Source organism: Malurus melanocephalus, unplaced genomic scaffold (assembly GCF_030028575.1).
Source record: "Malurus melanocephalus ecotype Western Australia unplaced genomic scaffold, MMel_1.1 scaffold_632, whole genome shotgun sequence".
Taxonomy (NCBI): domain Eukaryota; kingdom Metazoa; phylum Chordata; class Aves; order Passeriformes; family Maluridae; genus Malurus; species Malurus melanocephalus.
In genome coordinates this window covers 46,999-64,643 of record NW_026623864.1, presented here as the reverse complement: position 1 = coordinate 64,643, position 17,645 = coordinate 46,999, and the positions used below count along the sequence as shown (strand labels likewise).

The 17,645-nt window shown below is 40.5% G+C and overlaps 2 protein-coding genes across 7 annotated transcripts in view; both read right to left on the bottom strand.

The window, feature by feature from the left end:
* The window catches only part of CALCRL (calcitonin receptor like receptor), a 60,456-nt gene extending 48,752 nt beyond the window's left edge, over nt 1–11,704 (bottom strand). Inside the window, exon 1 of the mRNA XM_057383437.1 lies at nt 11,469–11,704. The gene's annotated coding sequence lies outside the window, so the exon portion shown is untranslated. The remainder of the gene's footprint in view (nt 1–11,468) is intronic.
* A 5,512-nt stretch (nt 11,705–17,216) lies between these two features.
* Nucleotides 17,217–17,645, bottom strand: part of TFPI (tissue factor pathway inhibitor) — a 31,344-nt gene continuing 30,915 nt past the window's right edge. For 4 of the 6 annotated variants that reach the window (XM_057383433.1, XM_057383432.1, XM_057383430.1 and 1 more), the window contains one exon: nt 17,217–17,394. In XM_057383433.1, the coding sequence (XP_057239416.1) occupies nt 17,282–17,394 (113 nt within the window). In that variant the 3' untranslated portion in view covers nt 17,217–17,281. The remainder of the gene's footprint in view (nt 17,395–17,645) is intronic. The other 2 variants (XM_057383435.1, XM_057383436.1) reach the window with 1 other exon arrangement.

Genomic DNA, 17,645 nt, shown 5'->3' with positions numbered 1-17,645 from the left:
AAAGTAAGTTGAAAAGTAAGTTGAAAAGTAAGTTGAAAAGTAGGTCTACTTGGGGAAGGAGGTTCCTGGCTCAAGCACCCTTTGCATTATTCACATAGGTTTGCTTCTAGGCTTTGTTTTATCACAACATATACTCTCAGGTTTTATGGGGAGAGAACAGTAAATTCTTCCAGAGAGTTGCAGAGAAGTGAAAATCCTYTTTCTAGACATTTGTGGACACAGACAGCTTTGGAAATACAGCAGTCCAAGACTCTTGGAGCACAGCAAGAGGAATGAAGACACATTTGGATGGAGATTCTGGGAGATGAAAAGAATCAATAGGATCACATGGAACACAAAGGAAAGGAGAATGAAAAGAACTACTTCCATCTCTCAGAGTTTTTAAACTTTTAGCTTTTTAGGAAAGAAAGGTCTGGATGGTGGCAAATTATTCCCAGGAGCAGCACTGGCTTGTCTTTTGAAAGCTTTGGTTCTGCAAAGTGGAGCAGGAAAGGCAGCTGAATCTCTTCAAACAGAGRAGCTGCTCAATAACTTGGTGACCTTCCTGTCAAGCCCAAAGGGCCACAAACACACAGAATCCATATGACCCATGACATCATCAGACACTGGAAGTTGTTAACCAAATGCCCAATGTCAGGAAACAGCTATCTGTCTGTGACAAGCTGAGTTCTTCCCTGTCTATAGGACTATAACTAATTTATTTTCTATCAAAGTAWGCTTACAACCTTTCTCTTGTCAAGAGAAGCATTTTCAGCAACCACCTGCAGGTTACCCCTCTGGAAACCCAAAAGAATTTGTAATCTGCTTTGTGGTCCCTTAACTGGAATGATATTCACCCAAGAAATTWTGCCCTTTCAAATGGTCAGCCTCTAGGAAAACCCAGCTGATGTAAAAAAATTATCACATGTAATCCTTTCGTCATGTTCTGGAATTTGTCATGTGTGTTTTTGTCACCCTTTTTGTCAATGCTTCTGGAAATCCACATATATTTCTTGGAGCTTTTTAAGTTCAATAAAACTGCATACATTCATCCACAAAAAAAATCACGTGGTGTTTTAGGAGGAACAATTGACTATTGTACTGCAGCTAATTGTGACAGAATTATTGCTGATTTGCGTTAATTAGTGGCTTTATTTTTACACTTAATAGTGCACACAGCCCCTCCTATACCACTGGCACACTGATTATTTTTTTAAAGAGATACAAATAACATTAGGTGTGGTAAATAACCMCTGARCAYCTTCTGACTCAACTTTCAAAAGCARGAGYGGAYAARAGGCATTTTCTGCAGCACATACTGACTCTCCAATATTTTCCTGCTCATCCCTACTTTTTTCCCCTCTCATTCCTAACTCCCTTTAAATTGCTGCTGGATTTGCAAAYCTCTGGCCTTGCTTTGTTCTCTGAGCATAATCCACACAGTCTCACCAGGTATGGGGGCTGCACAAGAGTGCTGCTTGCACCTTCAAGGATTTTGTAAGACTAAAGACTCAAAATCCAAATGGAGCCAGAGAGAGCTGAAGAAGAACGACTGGTCTCTAATGAGCCATCCATCTATCTGGACCAAAGCATGGAAAAGCTTTCAAGGAGCAGCATTAACTCCCAGCTCCTCCAGTGACACTTCATGCCCGTGGATGTGGTTTTTATTCTCACATCCTCCCCGGGCTCGCATTCGAAGGCAGCAGCGACACTCACGCCGAGGGATCCACAGCTGCCAAACTTCCCCTCGCAGCTCTGCTAACCTCAGTGCTGACCTGCAGTACCCTCAGTTTTCCACTCGTTAGGCTCTCCTACACAAATATAGCCCACGATTCCAAATCGGGCTGTGTTTATTCCAAGAACACAAAGACAACCRTTTTCACATCTAAGAAAATGACGTGTCTTGATAAAAAAACTGAAACGTTTTCATACAATGCTGAAAACAAATGCAGTTTTCATCAGCATCCCAAATCCCTGTGGACTGGTTTCTAGTCTGTTCTATTAATTCCTGGATCCCAATTCCAAATTCATATCTTCCCAAATCTGAGTGAATCCTCTCTTGCTTGAACTCTTTATTTCACATTAGCTGGAAACCTTCTCAAATGTTTGCAACTGTTCCCATTAGTGGGTGTCCTTCAGGGAGAGAATTAACTTCACTGCACAACTGAAGCAGTCGACAGTTGCTTTAACCAGGTGCTATTTTTCATCTTTGCCTTTTAAATCAAATTGAATATATGGATTCCAAGTGTTGGAAACCATGGAAAACACCCTGCATGTCAAAAAGCAGCACTGCAAATGAGCTGCTTTCTTTTCAAAATCCAAAAGCAACATATTTTTCTTTTAAACGATCTCCCTAAATTTTCAAATACAACAGCCTCATCACAAGATTCTGTGACTTCATTTTGCTACATACATTAAGGCTAATTTGCAGTTTGATAATGCAAAAAAAACTCCTGGCTTTTTTTTTTTTTATGATTACCAATGATGATAAACACCAAATACTTCCAAAATCTATAAATTTATCATAAGTATTGAAAAGCAGATTTCCACAGAGCTATTAGATAAAAAAAATTTATTTCATCAAATTGACTTTTGCTGAAAAATAAGCAGTTCATAGCCTTACAACACTAATTAATAATACGGTACTGACAAATAAAACAAGCCGGTAAATATGAAACTTGTTCATAACAAGATTGCACAAGAAAATATACTGTACTGACCCTGTCTGAACATCCTGTAATAGCCAATTGTTCCTCTCTATTACWGTCATTCAGCAATTTTTTTTTTTGTTAYAGCGGATGSGCGACAGCGGAGGAACCAACGCAAYGTGGGACTGYACACGCACAAATCCTGCCACACAACAACCCAAAAGACAAAAAAAAATGTTTAGCTATAAGTGAGTGAAGGATTTGCAAACACTAAAAAATTGCTTTACCTGTGAAGGGCAAATGGAAGGAACAACAGGAATGAATAAAGGAAAAACACAGGCTTAAATTCTGAGAGATCACAGAGTCTTTTAGTCAATAGATAGCAGAAAAATGGGAGGTATCCTTCTGTTCTATAGACAAARAAGAAATGTGGTAATAAATATCTTCCATGTATGACAATTCAGTATTTCACCTGCTCTCTGTATAAGAAAAGATAAGGTAACTTATCACTGCAGTTACTGACACCTTAACTAGACCATGGAYTGAAATCCAGCATCTGGTTTATACTGAAACCCAGCATCATTAAAATACTGAGCAGACAAATAATTTTATAACCATACTGTGAATTCATGTCATACTCACAACTGCAAGTAGTGATTTCTCACCATGTAAAGGAATCTTGCTGTTTATCAAAGTTTGACTGACCACACAACACCTGACTGAGCTTGGCAGTAACAGTCATGCTAAACCAGCATCATTCCCTTTACTGATTTGTTCAGTTTACTTTCCTATGGGAACAACATTTTAAGGTTCAGACCTTTTTTTCCTTTGTGCATTTGCTATGCCTTCCATCATTTTGTCTTACTTGCTAYCAGGTTTCACTGTTTTATTGTTAATTAGTGCTCAAGGAAAGAGGAGTTGGACAACATCCTATTTAAAATCTGTCCATGTTTAAAAATACAAAATCTCAGAATTCTATGAAACACACGGGCTAAAGAAATTGTAAAAATAAAATAAAACCAAACAAACCTCTGGCTTAACCATTTCCACATTCCTGTATGGTACAATGCTATTTTTGAATGTTTTGGTTTGGCAAACGTGCATTCACTGAGGAAGCTGAGTTATCTCAGATAACTCTGTCATGCCAGTCTGTCTTCATTGGACAACATGAWTTTCCACAGAAACTTTTCTTCCCTTGCCTATGCTGACTTAGAAAGGTTATAAGTCCCTAAAATCTGCTTTGAGCCAGGGCTCTTTTGGTGCTGTCACACCRTAGCTGAGTACCCTGGAGATGGCAGCAGCCACTGCCACGCTCCGGTGCCCCAGTGCCCCTGCAAAGACAGCACAAGTATCCTGCCATCCTTCCAACAAACCCTGAATTACTGCCATGTCCTTCACTGGTCTGTAATGTGACTCTAGGAAAAGCTTAGCATGTCAGCAGACTATTTTATCCCTGCAGCTCTATATAAAAAGTGTCCAGTTAAATGAYATTGGCTGAATTCTTCTCTCAGATTGCATGCACAGTTTTCAGAAGAGGGATCTTCTCTARAGAAAGAGCTCTACTTGTACAAGCTCTTCTGAAATAATTGGGGGAGAAAAAGGAAAAGAAAGCCTAGGTCCAGCAGCTATCCCTGTGGATCATGCCATAAGTTTAAAAACATCAGAGTGATTTTCCTAGGTTCTTTCAAAATGCTGATACAGCACRCCCAGCATGTGGGGCTGGGGGGAACAAAAGGCTCTGAAAAGATCGTGCTGTGACTTCCATAATCAGCCCAATAATGACACTTTCAAGCACTGAATATGGATCAAATCACTCCCTTTAGTCAGAAATTAAGAATTTTCAGAATGAGAAACTAAAAGTCATTTTARATGAATACAATGACTGTACTCCAGACAGAATTGTTTGGGCTTCCAATTATATCCATTACTCCTGTTTAGATAAAACCTACACTGTGATAGCAAATAGGTATGAAACAAAAATCTATTTCCACTTTAGTCACTGGTATGTAATCTGTGGCAATGTTAATCACACTTAGGACACAGCACATAGAAAGTAACAGAAGTGACATAATCTTCCACATCTACCTCAGCAAAAAATGATGGAGGGTGAGATCCCCCAGTTCTGCAGGGTCAGGACAAGACTGCAGTGGCAGAGTCTAACTTGATGGGAACTCTTATTCTTATTTGCATATTGGTTTCTAAAATTCTCCTTTTCAAGGACTATAATTTTCCCAGTTTGTTTTCAGCAGAAAGGCTTTCATTTCCTGATGCACATACACAATTAACAGATTAGAAACTTTTTTTTTTTCTAAGAATCCCTCTTTACCCGCTCCTTCTAAAACTGGAGAGAAAAACCCCCAAACCAAAACAAAGGAAGAAAACAAACCCTCCCCCGCAAGCCCCACACTATGCTGGCACGAACATAACCACAAGAAAGACTGCAACTGAGTTCAGTGTTTCAGTGCCTACTTAGCATGTGCTTTTTTCCCAACTGCTGCCAGCTACACACAAAACCAGCGCAATCCCGGTGGCCTTCRGTGCATTTTAATGCAATAAACAACACATTTAATAAAGAACCAAGAATGCACAGTGGTAGCCATGCAGTGAGTACTTGAATAGCACTCAGGAAAGAGCCTTAATTTGGCTTTCCTGAACTTGTTTAAGCGAACTTTTTGCCCAGTACACACTAAATCATTGTTAAAAAGGTTCCCGATGCTGTTGTTACGGTACACACAGCTGCTGTTCCTCTGCAAGGAAGATGGCTCTGGAGTTCAACACAGTCATTTATGGAAAGGGCTCCCATCCCCACCTTCCCCTTCCAAGAAACTGGACGTGTGAAGACATATTTCTTTGAGAGGAAGGATAAGGCAGAGGTTAATTTCATCTGCATGAGCCAGTATAGGATAAGCTTTTGGAAATATTGTCAAGGCACATTCTTAATGCCTGGCAAAGTGACTCACTGAGAGTCAACACAGGAAAGGAAGTTGAATAGAATCAAAAACGGAACAGGATGGGGGCTTCAACAGGAGAAAGAAGTGAGAGAAAGGAAACTGGATTGTTTAAAGTAGGYTGAGGTTACAAGTTCTAGAACAAGATTATTTTTAAAATAAAGATATAAAATATGTATCTGTAAAAATATATACACACRCATATGCGTATTTAGAAATACGAGTATGTATGGATGTATTTATAAAACCCAGCTTCTTTCTGTTTGAAGAGAGAMTTGGATTCCTGGTCTGCCTTCCAAAGCTGCCTGCTGAGGTATTTGTTTCAGTTTAAGGTGGCATTAATACCGTCTGGGAAATAAGCAAACTCCTCTAGAAACACACAAATTTTTAACAATCSCATTCCTATTCCACAAAATATGAAACTCTCAGCATATGGAGCAACACACGCATGTAAAAATCCACCACAATTACTACACTATTATTACACCATTCCCCAAAGAAACACYCAGCAATAAAGGACACTTTTGTTTTCCCCCACCAAAATGCATCATTGACTCATTCTAGGAACTTGGTGACACACAGCAAAGTTTCTYTTCTCCAAACTTTTTTACTGTGGGACATTGGATGATTAGCCAACACATCAATTTGCTAACACRTCCTAAACACATCATTTTTAGATAAGTCAAACAGTAAATGGTATGTAGATTGACTGATATACATCAATTGCAGCGCTAACTGCTTGACTTCATCACAACTCAAAATACATTACTTGTGCAAGAGGCTGTCAACCACAAAAAGAACAATTTTGGTCCCCAAAGAAGATGATGAGAACATTTTCTAATATCATCAAGACACTATTCAACTGATTCACAGCTCTTTGTGATTCAATCATGTCACCTGTGAGTACAGGTTCTGATTGTATTATCCAATACTTATAACTCTCCCTTTTCATGTTCAARGGGATACACAGAAAGAAGAATACACCCATTAAATCATGTAAGTAAAAAATTAAACTTCAGAATTAAGGAGGCATGCCTGGTCAAAAAACGATCTGGGAAAAATGTATTACTTCTAAATTCTCCTAAAAAGGCTTATCTCTATTTGTGTAATATTTCTTATTTAATCCCCAGAGTGACACCTGCTGGATTTCACTAACTGAAACTAAAGGGCAGAAATTCCCATTGTAAAGAATGTTTCAGGATAATAATTGCAAAAATGTGCCATTTGATTAATAAAAGGCTGCAGAGTTTAATCTTTCCCTCCATTTAGGGTACTCAATAAATACATAAATGCGACCACAGAAGAAGGAAATATAATGTCTAACGGTCTTACTCTTTCCTGAAGGCTAAATTTTAAAATTTCTATCTAGAAAGGATTATASATCTCTGATAATTTTAATATGGAAAAAATAACTTTAAGTCCTAAAACATATGAGTTCTCGTATAACAAAAATGTTCTCGGTACATCCTATATTTTACTTYAATGAAACTCCACCACAACTGTCAATATGGAGATAATACAAAATTTATGAAAATTCATGGACAAGGTTTAACCACGGTAATGGGGGGGGGGGGGGKGGTAAGGGGCAAATCTAAATGGTAATTCAAGGAGGGAAACTTTCTGCCCATATAAGCACTCAATGTTGTTCAGTTTTCAAGCTGAGAATTATCAAAGAATAGGTGGAAAAGATGATGTAGGTTTTAGGAACTAAAGATATTCAGCCTAAACGCAGCTGATGGTGTACAACAGTATACGAGGTAAGTGTAGGTGCTTTGAACACAGCAATCAAAAGAAAAAAAAAATTACTAATTTCTGTGTTTGGCTCCTTGTTCATGGTATCACATGMGAAGTCAGACTGGTATGGGCTTTATTAAACAAAACCATCATCAGTTTTTTGGGGGACATTTTTTCAAATTTAGCCTGAATGACCCAGACATAAATCCAGAAGCACAACATTGCTTTATTTTCTGAAATTTAATCAGAGTGGCCAGCTACAACTTAATAATGGCCAAAACTGTCACAAAAGTCTTGAGTGGCATCTGTGCTGTATTAATAGGTACTAGCCTTGGAAACACATGCAAATTGACAATGAGAGTCTGATTTCTTTTCTTGAAGGGAGAACATGGCTTCTCTCATGGAAAGCCTTTTTTGGTGCATTTCAACGAGTTAAATGCATTTCAAGTGCATCTTTCCAAAAAAAAAGCAACTCAAAATAAATCAGTTTTGGACAGTGTATACYGCAGAAATGATTGAAAGTGTTTGCACAGAGCTAGGGCAGAAAAAGGATGACTTTGCTGGGAAAATGTAAACAGTAWAAACAAACTTGGGAGACTGAAGCATGAGAGACAACTGTTAAAACAAAACTCTGAAAATGTGAAAGTTTAGCCTTTCGGTTGTGCCCAGATTCTAAAATAGAACAAAAAGTAATGCYTAAGAGGAATGTTCTAATGGAAGCTAATTTCGTAAGGTCTTCTATTATACCACACTGTCTGTGGAATTCTCCACAGGTAACAGGTAAGAAACAGGCTGTTTTCTGCTGCTCTTTGTGCAATTTTATTACTCTGAAAACATCAGAACTGCCAGCGAATAGAAAAAAATAAAAATAATGGGTTGCATCCACCTATAGAAAGCTTTCTCTGTTTTCTTTTAAACATCAGAGAGAAGAAGCACTCAGATGTATTCAACTCAGAATRTTAGAATATCACAATTAGAACTGTGATTCACCGCTTTCTGAACAAAGGATGAGATCTAGGGTTAATTTACTTTGAAGTTTTCTTTAGGAACCTGTGTTCTCTCTTTAGGTGCTACACTGGCAACAATGGAAGTCAGCATGAGATAGACCCGCATATGTTGAATGTCCAAATAATATATTATATATGTTATTATATATCTAATACACATAAACACATATAAGGAAACACTTATTTTGCTACCTAAAAACCATTTGCCAGCTCCCATCTGTTTTGATAGTAGCAGTACTCATTCCTTCCTCGACGCCTTAATATCCAGCATATAGTTAATTCTAGAGCTCTGACAATTTGCTACACCAAACACTTAAAACACTTCCCAAGGATAGAGCAGTTGCATGAGCAAGTCAGAGACTGTTTTCAATAAGTGCAAAGCTTTGACAGAGGAAGCTGCTGCATGTGAAACTCCAGGACAGAGCTACCCAGGCTTTCAGAGGTGACAGAGGTGGCCAGGGCACCGAGGTAATGCCAATACTGTGTGTGTGCCAGAGGAGTGACAGCTGATCAGAGATACAGAAAGGATTTTGGTACTGAATCAAGAACATCATAAACACATTGGCAACAGATGTGAATGACTTCTTAAGCAGAAATCCTGGGTTTTTTTTTCCTAGCTGTAGACTTGGACTTCTCATTGGAGAAATTCTCTCAATGGCTGGGAATAGACAGCTTATGTTCAACATTTACTACAGAAATGAGTAGATACACCTCTTCCAAACATCACTGTATGTGTGTTGTTACTAAAAACATATCAATAGTGATAGTTTCTTCCAAATGACCATGGSCCAGTTTGAATCTTCCATCTGCATGACTTCATGGACTCTGGTGAGYACAATCCTACCCAGCTCCTGCACAWGCCCCRAATGCTACTGGAAGAAGAGGATTTCCTCAAATGTACAGAACATAGAATCAAGTTAGCAATTACATGGTGACATAGGAAATTTGTTAGTGTGCTTTCTTCCCTCAGTTTTGTTCTCAATCGTATCTTGGTCTAAAGTCTGAACTGCAACACCCAGACAGCCCCCAGAACAAACCTGTAGTCCCTTTACTGGCCCAGGTAAGGCGCAGGTCGCCCAGATCTGTGATTTTCAACTGGAGCACTCAAAAATTACAGAATTTACCCAGAAAAACCCMAGCTGCCAACAGACAGCAGAATGTAAGTGACTGGATTGATCTATGAACAACTCCTTCAACACAAAAATATCCACATTTAGGAATGTCTTGCCCTTTGACAGTTGGTGGAAAAATTCCCACTGGCTCTCAGCAGGCCARGATTTCAACAGTTGTGTTGTATCAAAAGCCCATTCAAAGGGACAAAAACCACATCTCTTGACACAGAGAAAGACTCCAACTGATCAGAAATCCAGGGTGGAGCAACATTTGAAGTTGAAAGGACACACASGATGCAATTCTTGAACTCACAGTCCATCTCATATATCCAGATACTTAGTTTTGTCCAGTAAAAAGTGCAGCCACGCTGTTCTATAYCAACACCCTGCCTCTGTCTTTGCTKAACCTGCAAATAARCTCGARTCTGACATCAAACCTGCAAACACGCACATGCCCGGCACATCCTCTGTGGGCAGACCCCCCTCAGTTGCATGTGAAGAACAAAAAAATAAGAACCTATATCATCTAGTTGATATCATTCTTAGACACTTGTTCCCACTGCACTGATCATTACAACAGAAGCACCTTTAATGTGAAGCGCCAACTTCACTGATTTACTATCAGCAAGTACCTTTTGTGCCGAAGATTTCCAAAGTTGGATAAAGACTTTAGGATTGCTCCTATGTGCAGTGAAATAGATGAGAGTTTGAAGGAATGACAAAAGACAATACTGTGTAAAGACAGATCRTTATTTTTAATTAAGAATTTCAGACAGTACCGCAGCATGTGTACTCTAAAAGAAAACACATGGGCTCAGATCTGGTCTTACACTGATCCCAGATTGCCTCCTTTCAATGCACTGAGTGGATCTCAGATTCAGAACACATCACTGATCTGAACAGGTTTCAGCTATTAGTTGCATTATTAATGCAAGGGAATGGCAAGATCCCCACTATGCACAGCAGGACTAGGAAGACTCTKCATTGGCAAAATTGTAAGAGCAGCAAAGTCCATCCCCATGGTAGCTGGCATAAATTTATTAAGGTAAAGAGCAAGAAACCTCAGTTATTTTTATAATTAYTCATTCTCTTCCCTTATAAAATGCAGGGATAACAAAAAAAAAAAAAATTAAATCCAAGTGTGATTTACAGCCTAACAAAATTGCTTTCCTGATTCCTCAGATCCATTGCTTATACACACGGGTAAATGACTAGAATTAGCAATCTCAGCACTGGAACATTATTTGTAAAACCAGAGGGTATCACATCTGTTTTGGAAAGTTAAAGGAGTGGCAAGAGTTCCAACTGCCTATCAGCCAATACTTGAAGGCACAGAATCACACACTTGCCACTGTTCAATGGTTTCTCAAGGAAAGGGAAAGTGGGCAATTAGCTGCCAATAAATCAGCTCGGTGTTTGTGGTTACAAACCTCAAACAGTGAGACGCCGGTACGCGTACAGGCTTCAAACCAACACAACTTCTCCTCAAGCAAACAGAAAGCCCAAACAAAACAGAAGCTTTACCTTTTGTGTAATTACAACACAAAACTTAACTATGAAACAATTCGAGTACGGCTCTTTCTGGTACAATAAGTTTAGAGAGATACTCAGCAAGCAAACCCACACCACTTTATCACCTAATTGAGCCTCTATTGAAGGAGCGGCAGTTGTACTGAATTAATCTTAAGGACCCTTTTCAAGCCAATGAGTCTCTAATTCTCTCCAGATGYAAAGACAGAAATTTGCTTAGTTAATATTAGAGGTTTCAGGCAGAATCCTTAAAGCACCGACTGGAGCGTTTTATCTCCTTTTCGCATCCATTTATCCTACAAAGGATAGACTATAACACCACCAGTTAYAAAAGCAGCTCAACACCTCGCTCASCAAAAATAAACGAAGATTTTGCTGCCAGCCTTTCCCGGGGCAGATCCCGTATCACACGCCGAGGTTAATGCCAGAGCATGCACACCCGCGCACTCGGATGGGCACGGAACCGCTGCTCSTGGGTAAAACAATGAAACCGCTTCGAGCGCTACTCACCGCTCAACACCGGCTTGGTACGGGAATGCTTTCAGATGAAGCAGCGAGGAGATGTGTGGCCGCGGAGGGACGGAGCCAGACGAGAGCGGCGAGAGCGGTGCTCGGCTGGGTATAATCCAGAGCCGAGGCTGTCCCGGCGGAGCAGCGCTGCTGCGGGAGCGTGTCCGATGGCAGGCGCGGAGCGGCGGCAGCAGCAGCCAAACATCAGAGCTTCCTGTTACATCACCCGACCCCGCCTGCGGCCGGCGTTGAGTTACTTTTCTCTCTCGAATGGCATGTCCCGGGGAAGCCGGGCTSCCGTGGCATTGGCGAGGGGAGCCGGCCGAGCCCCGGCGCTGCCATCTGCTCCCGGCAGCGCAGCCTCTGCCCGCACCCGGCCCGGGGCGGCTGCCGCTCCCCGCTCGCCCTGACAGCGCCGGAGCGCTGAGAGCACTCGCCAAATACTCACCCGCTGCTCTGCTGCTGAGGAGGAGACCACGGGACCTGTGCTTTCACGGATCGAACCAGTGAGATTCGCCCTCCTCCAGCTAGATCCAGAGAAACAAATTAGTTTGGATCTTTAYTCAGAGACAAAGAACACACGAGAGATGGATTCCTCCTCAGCATGACTGACCTGCCCCAACTCTGCCAGCAACTGCAGGGGCTGAGTTATATCCCAAACTGTACGGGCTGAAAAGCTCTACACAGAAATACCTTTATTCCTTAAATAAAAGTTGTTCCTCGGAACAACTGCAAAGGTCAGATTCAAATTTTCAGTTTCAAGCGAGTGCATCAYTTGCAGTGTCACTTTGCTTTGTACTCAAGGAAAAAAATTGTATTTAAAGAAATAAATCTTTGCAATGTCAGGGGTAGGAAAAAGGCAGCAGGACCCTTACTATTGCCGCCCAGACCTCCATGCTGTGTTTTTCTGAACACTGATGATTTGAAAGCACAGGTATGAATGAGCTGCCTGGTTTGAAAACTGCCGTGATGGAGGRCAAAACAAAATTAATAGCAGTCTTTCTAACTAGCTTCAAAGAATATCGTATCGAGAGCTAAAGATGTTTCTTTGAAGGTATTTGTCACTTGTTTTTATACAATCAACACCTGTCCTATGAACAGAATCTGTGCCCTCCAAATGGGCAGTTGCTGTACACAGAGGGCAATACCATGATGAACAAACAGGGAGCTCATGGAGAATTGAGCTCAAATTATATGAACACCTGAAACACCAGTACTCCTAATAGAACACCRTAAGAACCTCCCAAAGGTCACGTTGTCATAAGGACTTAACAAATTATACCACTGAATTTGCTCTTAAAACAAAATAAAATATTCTGCTTTTTTTCTCACCACCTGTCACTTGTCCACTTTTTTTTTTTTTTTTTTAAACCAGGATAATAATTTGTGGAACATGCCATGGAGGAATTCATCTGGCCATTGAAAACGTTTTCCTCATGAAGGAAAACAGCAAGAGACACAAAACTAAGGGGGGAAAGCCCCCACAAAACAAGCAAAAAACTTCAAACAAAACCCATGCCCAATCCAGGGTCAGGAAAAATTGGTAGAGAGAAAAGAGAGGCAGGAGTATTTTAAATCCATATGACAATATGGACAACATAAATTGTGAAATCCCACTCCAACTTTTTAAAAAATGCAGGCTTGGATGCTCATTTGGCACATGTGAGTGTTGGTGCTTCTGGGATCTTACATCAATAGGACAATGTTTGAGTTTGAAAATCAGTGAAGAACTACRGACTAGCACTCTAAACCTCTAGGCAATGTAAATAGACATCAGTTGGGGATTAGCACTAATTCTGAACAGTGGTGGAAATTAACTTCTCTAAAATAAACRGTGTCACCTCAGGGAGAGGAATTTCATCAGGAGTGAGCCTGGTAGCTTTACTTGAGACCTGTCAGGTCTGGTTGCAGATTGCAACATGGTACATCACACATGATAAATTAAGAGAATAATCCATGGATTCCAGCCGAGAACAGACCTTCAAGACAGGCATCTGAATTAGATGGAGACATGTATTCCCCAGGCCATGTTTGATTTGGCTTGTCAAATTTAGTGGACTTGTGTGTGGGTTTTTTGTGAATTGTTTTCGGTTGGCTGGTGGCTTTGGGGGGTTTTGAGTCTATTTTTTTCGGAGGCTTTTCTATTCTACTGATCCACTATCGTTGAAACTTCCTTACTCCTACCCTACAGATACCTGAGACACCTCAGCTGGTGCAGTTCGCTTTTCAGAGAGCGCTGCCCCGSCGGCACTGCTGCATCTCCCCCTCCTCTGGCTGCGAGGAACATAAATCACGGGCTGCCCTGATTACCGACAGCTAAGGAGGGAGCAGTTCTAGGGGGGCTAAATGTGCAAACCTACCTGCGCTCGAGCCAAAGGCGGTTTGATGGGCGCAGAGTAATTCCAAAGAATTYCCCCTTTTCCATCAGCGCGATCCCGCCCGGCGCTCGCCGCGCCGCCGGCGCCCTCTCGCGGCCACTCGGGGGATAAACGCAGCCGCGGATCCTCCGCGCGCAAATTTATCCCAAATTCGGGTATTAATTATCCTCTGTGAACCCCCCGCAACCACACGCGTACACCCCACTTCACCCCAATCTTCGCCCGGCTCCCTCTTTAGAGACACCACTGAAAACAACCAGTTAGGAAGTGTAACCCTTGTGGGTCCCCTTCACTAAGTTTGAAATGCTAAAAGCTAGAAAGGTGAAAATTGCTCAAAATGTAAATAAAAACCTGTCAGCTTTGAGAGAGTAAATGGGTTGGAGATGCAGGGAGAAATGCTGGCTCAAGTAAACTGGAAATGAAACTGAAGCAGAGGGTACAAAACAAAAAGGAGAAAAAGGAGGGCATACCAGTAAAAATGTGAGGAAAAAAAGAAGGACATTAAATGATTTCTCATTTTGCTTCATCATCGGCATGTATTAAGTGCACATACCAAGTTTCTGCAGGCCAGATGATGTGGTGAAACACATCACACCTCTGTAAAATTGCTTCGGCTTGTTGGCTCTTATCATACAGCATGAGAGAAATTTCATAGCACTCTGCATTTCCCCTCCAAAGCAACTGCAGCAGRTTCTGGAATGAAATGACTGTGTGAATGAACTCTAGTTAATTGGAACCGTACAGTCACTGTAASAGCTTCATGTTCTGACTGCTTCACCATTCTGCCACCTCATACGTATCTTCTCCTCAATTATCCCACTTCTAAGTTTATCCTTTAGTTAACTTTGGGAGATACATAGATCTTTTATTCTTGTATTTGAGTATTCTGCAGCTRTGGGAGATAGAGGAATTAAATGATGGAAACAGGACACAAAAGAAACTTCTTGTTATGTTGAAGATCATATCACATTGCAGTTTGGACTTCTTATGGGAAAAAATCTCTCTATGYGCTGTAGAGCTGAACAAAAACAAAGCAGGAAGACAGCTGGATAGCTGGTGTGGTGGCCAAACTGAGTGCACACACAGCTGAGAGCAGYGTGCACTCAGATCAAATCTGATTGTAATCAGATCAGGTTTTTACAGCCTGTGACACTGCAGTCTTGAATCTCGTTGCACTGAGTAACAGGCCTGGCAGATGAATCACACTGAAATGTTTTCTTAGACAATTTAAACAGAGGCACATTGAGATCCTAGAGGTATAAATTCTCTTCTTTCTGAGCAATGACATGAGAGCCCGCACTGGGTCACTTAATTACTGTTACTACAAAAAGTAATAGAGCAGCACAAGAAGTTTCTTTAGCACAATGTCAGTGGAATAGAAGAGGATGGGAGAGTACCTGTTAGTCCTGTCCCAGCTACAACAGCTCTGCAGTCCTGGGAGGAACTGATCCCTCTCAGTGAGGAGAGTTAGTTTGCAGTACAGCTCTGCAAGAAGGAAGTTTATAAGAGCAGAGAGCAGCCACACAGCCAGCTTTCTAATGGGACAGAAAGGATGACTTTTATCCTAGCCTTCCCACGTGGATTTTGTAGGTGTTGAATCCAGGCAGCCAGGGACAAGTTGCTAGAACAAGAGGGAGCCTGAAGTAGAGATACTGACATGAAATGACACAGGAATCACAAGACAATGCATACAAATTAATCTATTTTCTATGTCCATTGTCTCATTAAAAATGTTCTGGTTTAGAAAGTTCARCATTATGGTTTGTAATCTAATCAATCATACAAAGCTTACAAMCCCTTTTTAGTGTTCTTGGTGCGACTGCTTAATGAGTTTCACTGTCTTTTACATGCAAGCCCTAGATGTTTTAGTTTAACTCAGTTACTCCAGCTCTATCTCCCATTTGAGGTACATCATGTACATCTAGCAATTACAGCAGTTTTAACATTGGCAGCCCATGGGAAATGRCTATGTTATGAGTAAGAGTGGGAGATCAGACACTGTTACTGCCTTGATCATAAAATGCATCCAAGGAGAGGTGCAGGCATTTGCACTCTCCTGCATCCCTAGCCAGGCRGGGTCAGAGCAGACACAGGGTAACCAGGCATTAGTGCAAATCCTGACCCTCCCACCCCAAGTGTGCCTAAATCCCCTCACCCTGGGGAGGCCACACAARCTGCTGTGCTTGGACAGTTGCCATGGGATAAGTGGAAAAGGCTGGGAGCAGTTTAAACATGGGGTTCTCCACTTATCTGCAATGCCAGATTCCAGCTGGTCCAAGTATTTAACCTACTGCTCTGCTCCTGTGCATGCAACCCACATCTACACATTCCATTCCTGGTGCATGAAGTGCAGGAAAACCTGGAGAAAAAGGTCAGAGTGATGAACCAGAACAGGAAAGACACCAAATTGAAACTGAGACTGGGAGATAAAATGTACCAAATTAATTGTGTGGGTAGCAGACTATGGAGTCTATAGATCTCCTGACGGAATTGCATTTGCCTGATTTATGTGGTYCTTGCATTGGTATCTCTGGTGCTCATACATTTTACATGACAAGACTCTACATAAATGTTCTCTGGTGTACTCTTTTCCTTGAGAATTTTTCAAATCAAACTTAATGGAGCCTAGGTTAGAAGAGCCATGAAAGGACTTAAGYACCAGAAAAGAGATTTGGATAAAACTTAAGTATAAAAATCTGATTGTACTTATCCCCTCAGTCTGATATTTAGAATGTATAGTTGCTTACAATTTCAGCAGTAAAGCTTAGCCACGGGTCTAGATCAGTAACAAGGATGAAAGTCAATAATCTCAACATATGTATTTTRTAATCTCTGCAAAAATTTTCCATATTGCTTCACACATTTACAGCTTKAACACTCCCTTCATGGACTTTGGTGGGTTAATTCTGATCTCAYAATCATTTTACAATACTGTAATTATATGCACTTCAATGGAGTTAAATCTAGCCTGCATAACCTAAAAATAAATCTGATTAAAACAAATCCAATGTCTATTTCCTCTTTATAGCAATAGACCTGTCTCTTAATCGATGATTGAAACAATCATGCTTGACAAGTGATTATTCTTTCACAAGTGTTATCCTTTCTTTAGTACAAAAATAGAATTCAAAAAGAATAATGGAGTAATGAATTATATTTGAATCTTATCTAAGTTTTAACCATTCATTCATGGAGTCTGTTGTCCTGCTGCAGCTCTGATAATTATATTCAACAAAACTGCAATTTTAAAGTCTTTATCAAAGTAAAAGGTAGTGTTTATTAACATGATTGAGGAATACATAATAAAAATATAAGCAGCTTAGTAATATATCATCAAAATAATCAGTGCAGTAAATATRTTTTWATGGTRTACACGGAAGACTTTYATCTTTCATTCACAGGCGAAGAGTYGTTTATTTCACATTTCCAAAAATATTAAACTTGCATTCTTTCAGGGGTGACTTCCCCACCCAGAGCCTTTACTGGTTGTTTCTTTCTTTTTTTCTTGATTCTTATTAATCTTCTTTCCCCTTTTTTCTTATTGAATCCTAAAGGTAARATTAACAAAGTGAGATTAGAAGACRTCCAAGATTGTCAGAAATAAGAGACAAGGCTTGTTTCAATAAATCTTAAAAGAAAAAGGAAAAAACCCATTGTCTTACCTAAAGTGTTCATATGCCTGACCAATGTCAAGTTGTCTTATTGCTGTTCTTGTACACTGCACTTACTGTCCCTCTTTGTCTCTCTAGCTCTGTGTGCCTCCTGATTTCCATTTTCACTTTTCTGAGACTTTGARCTA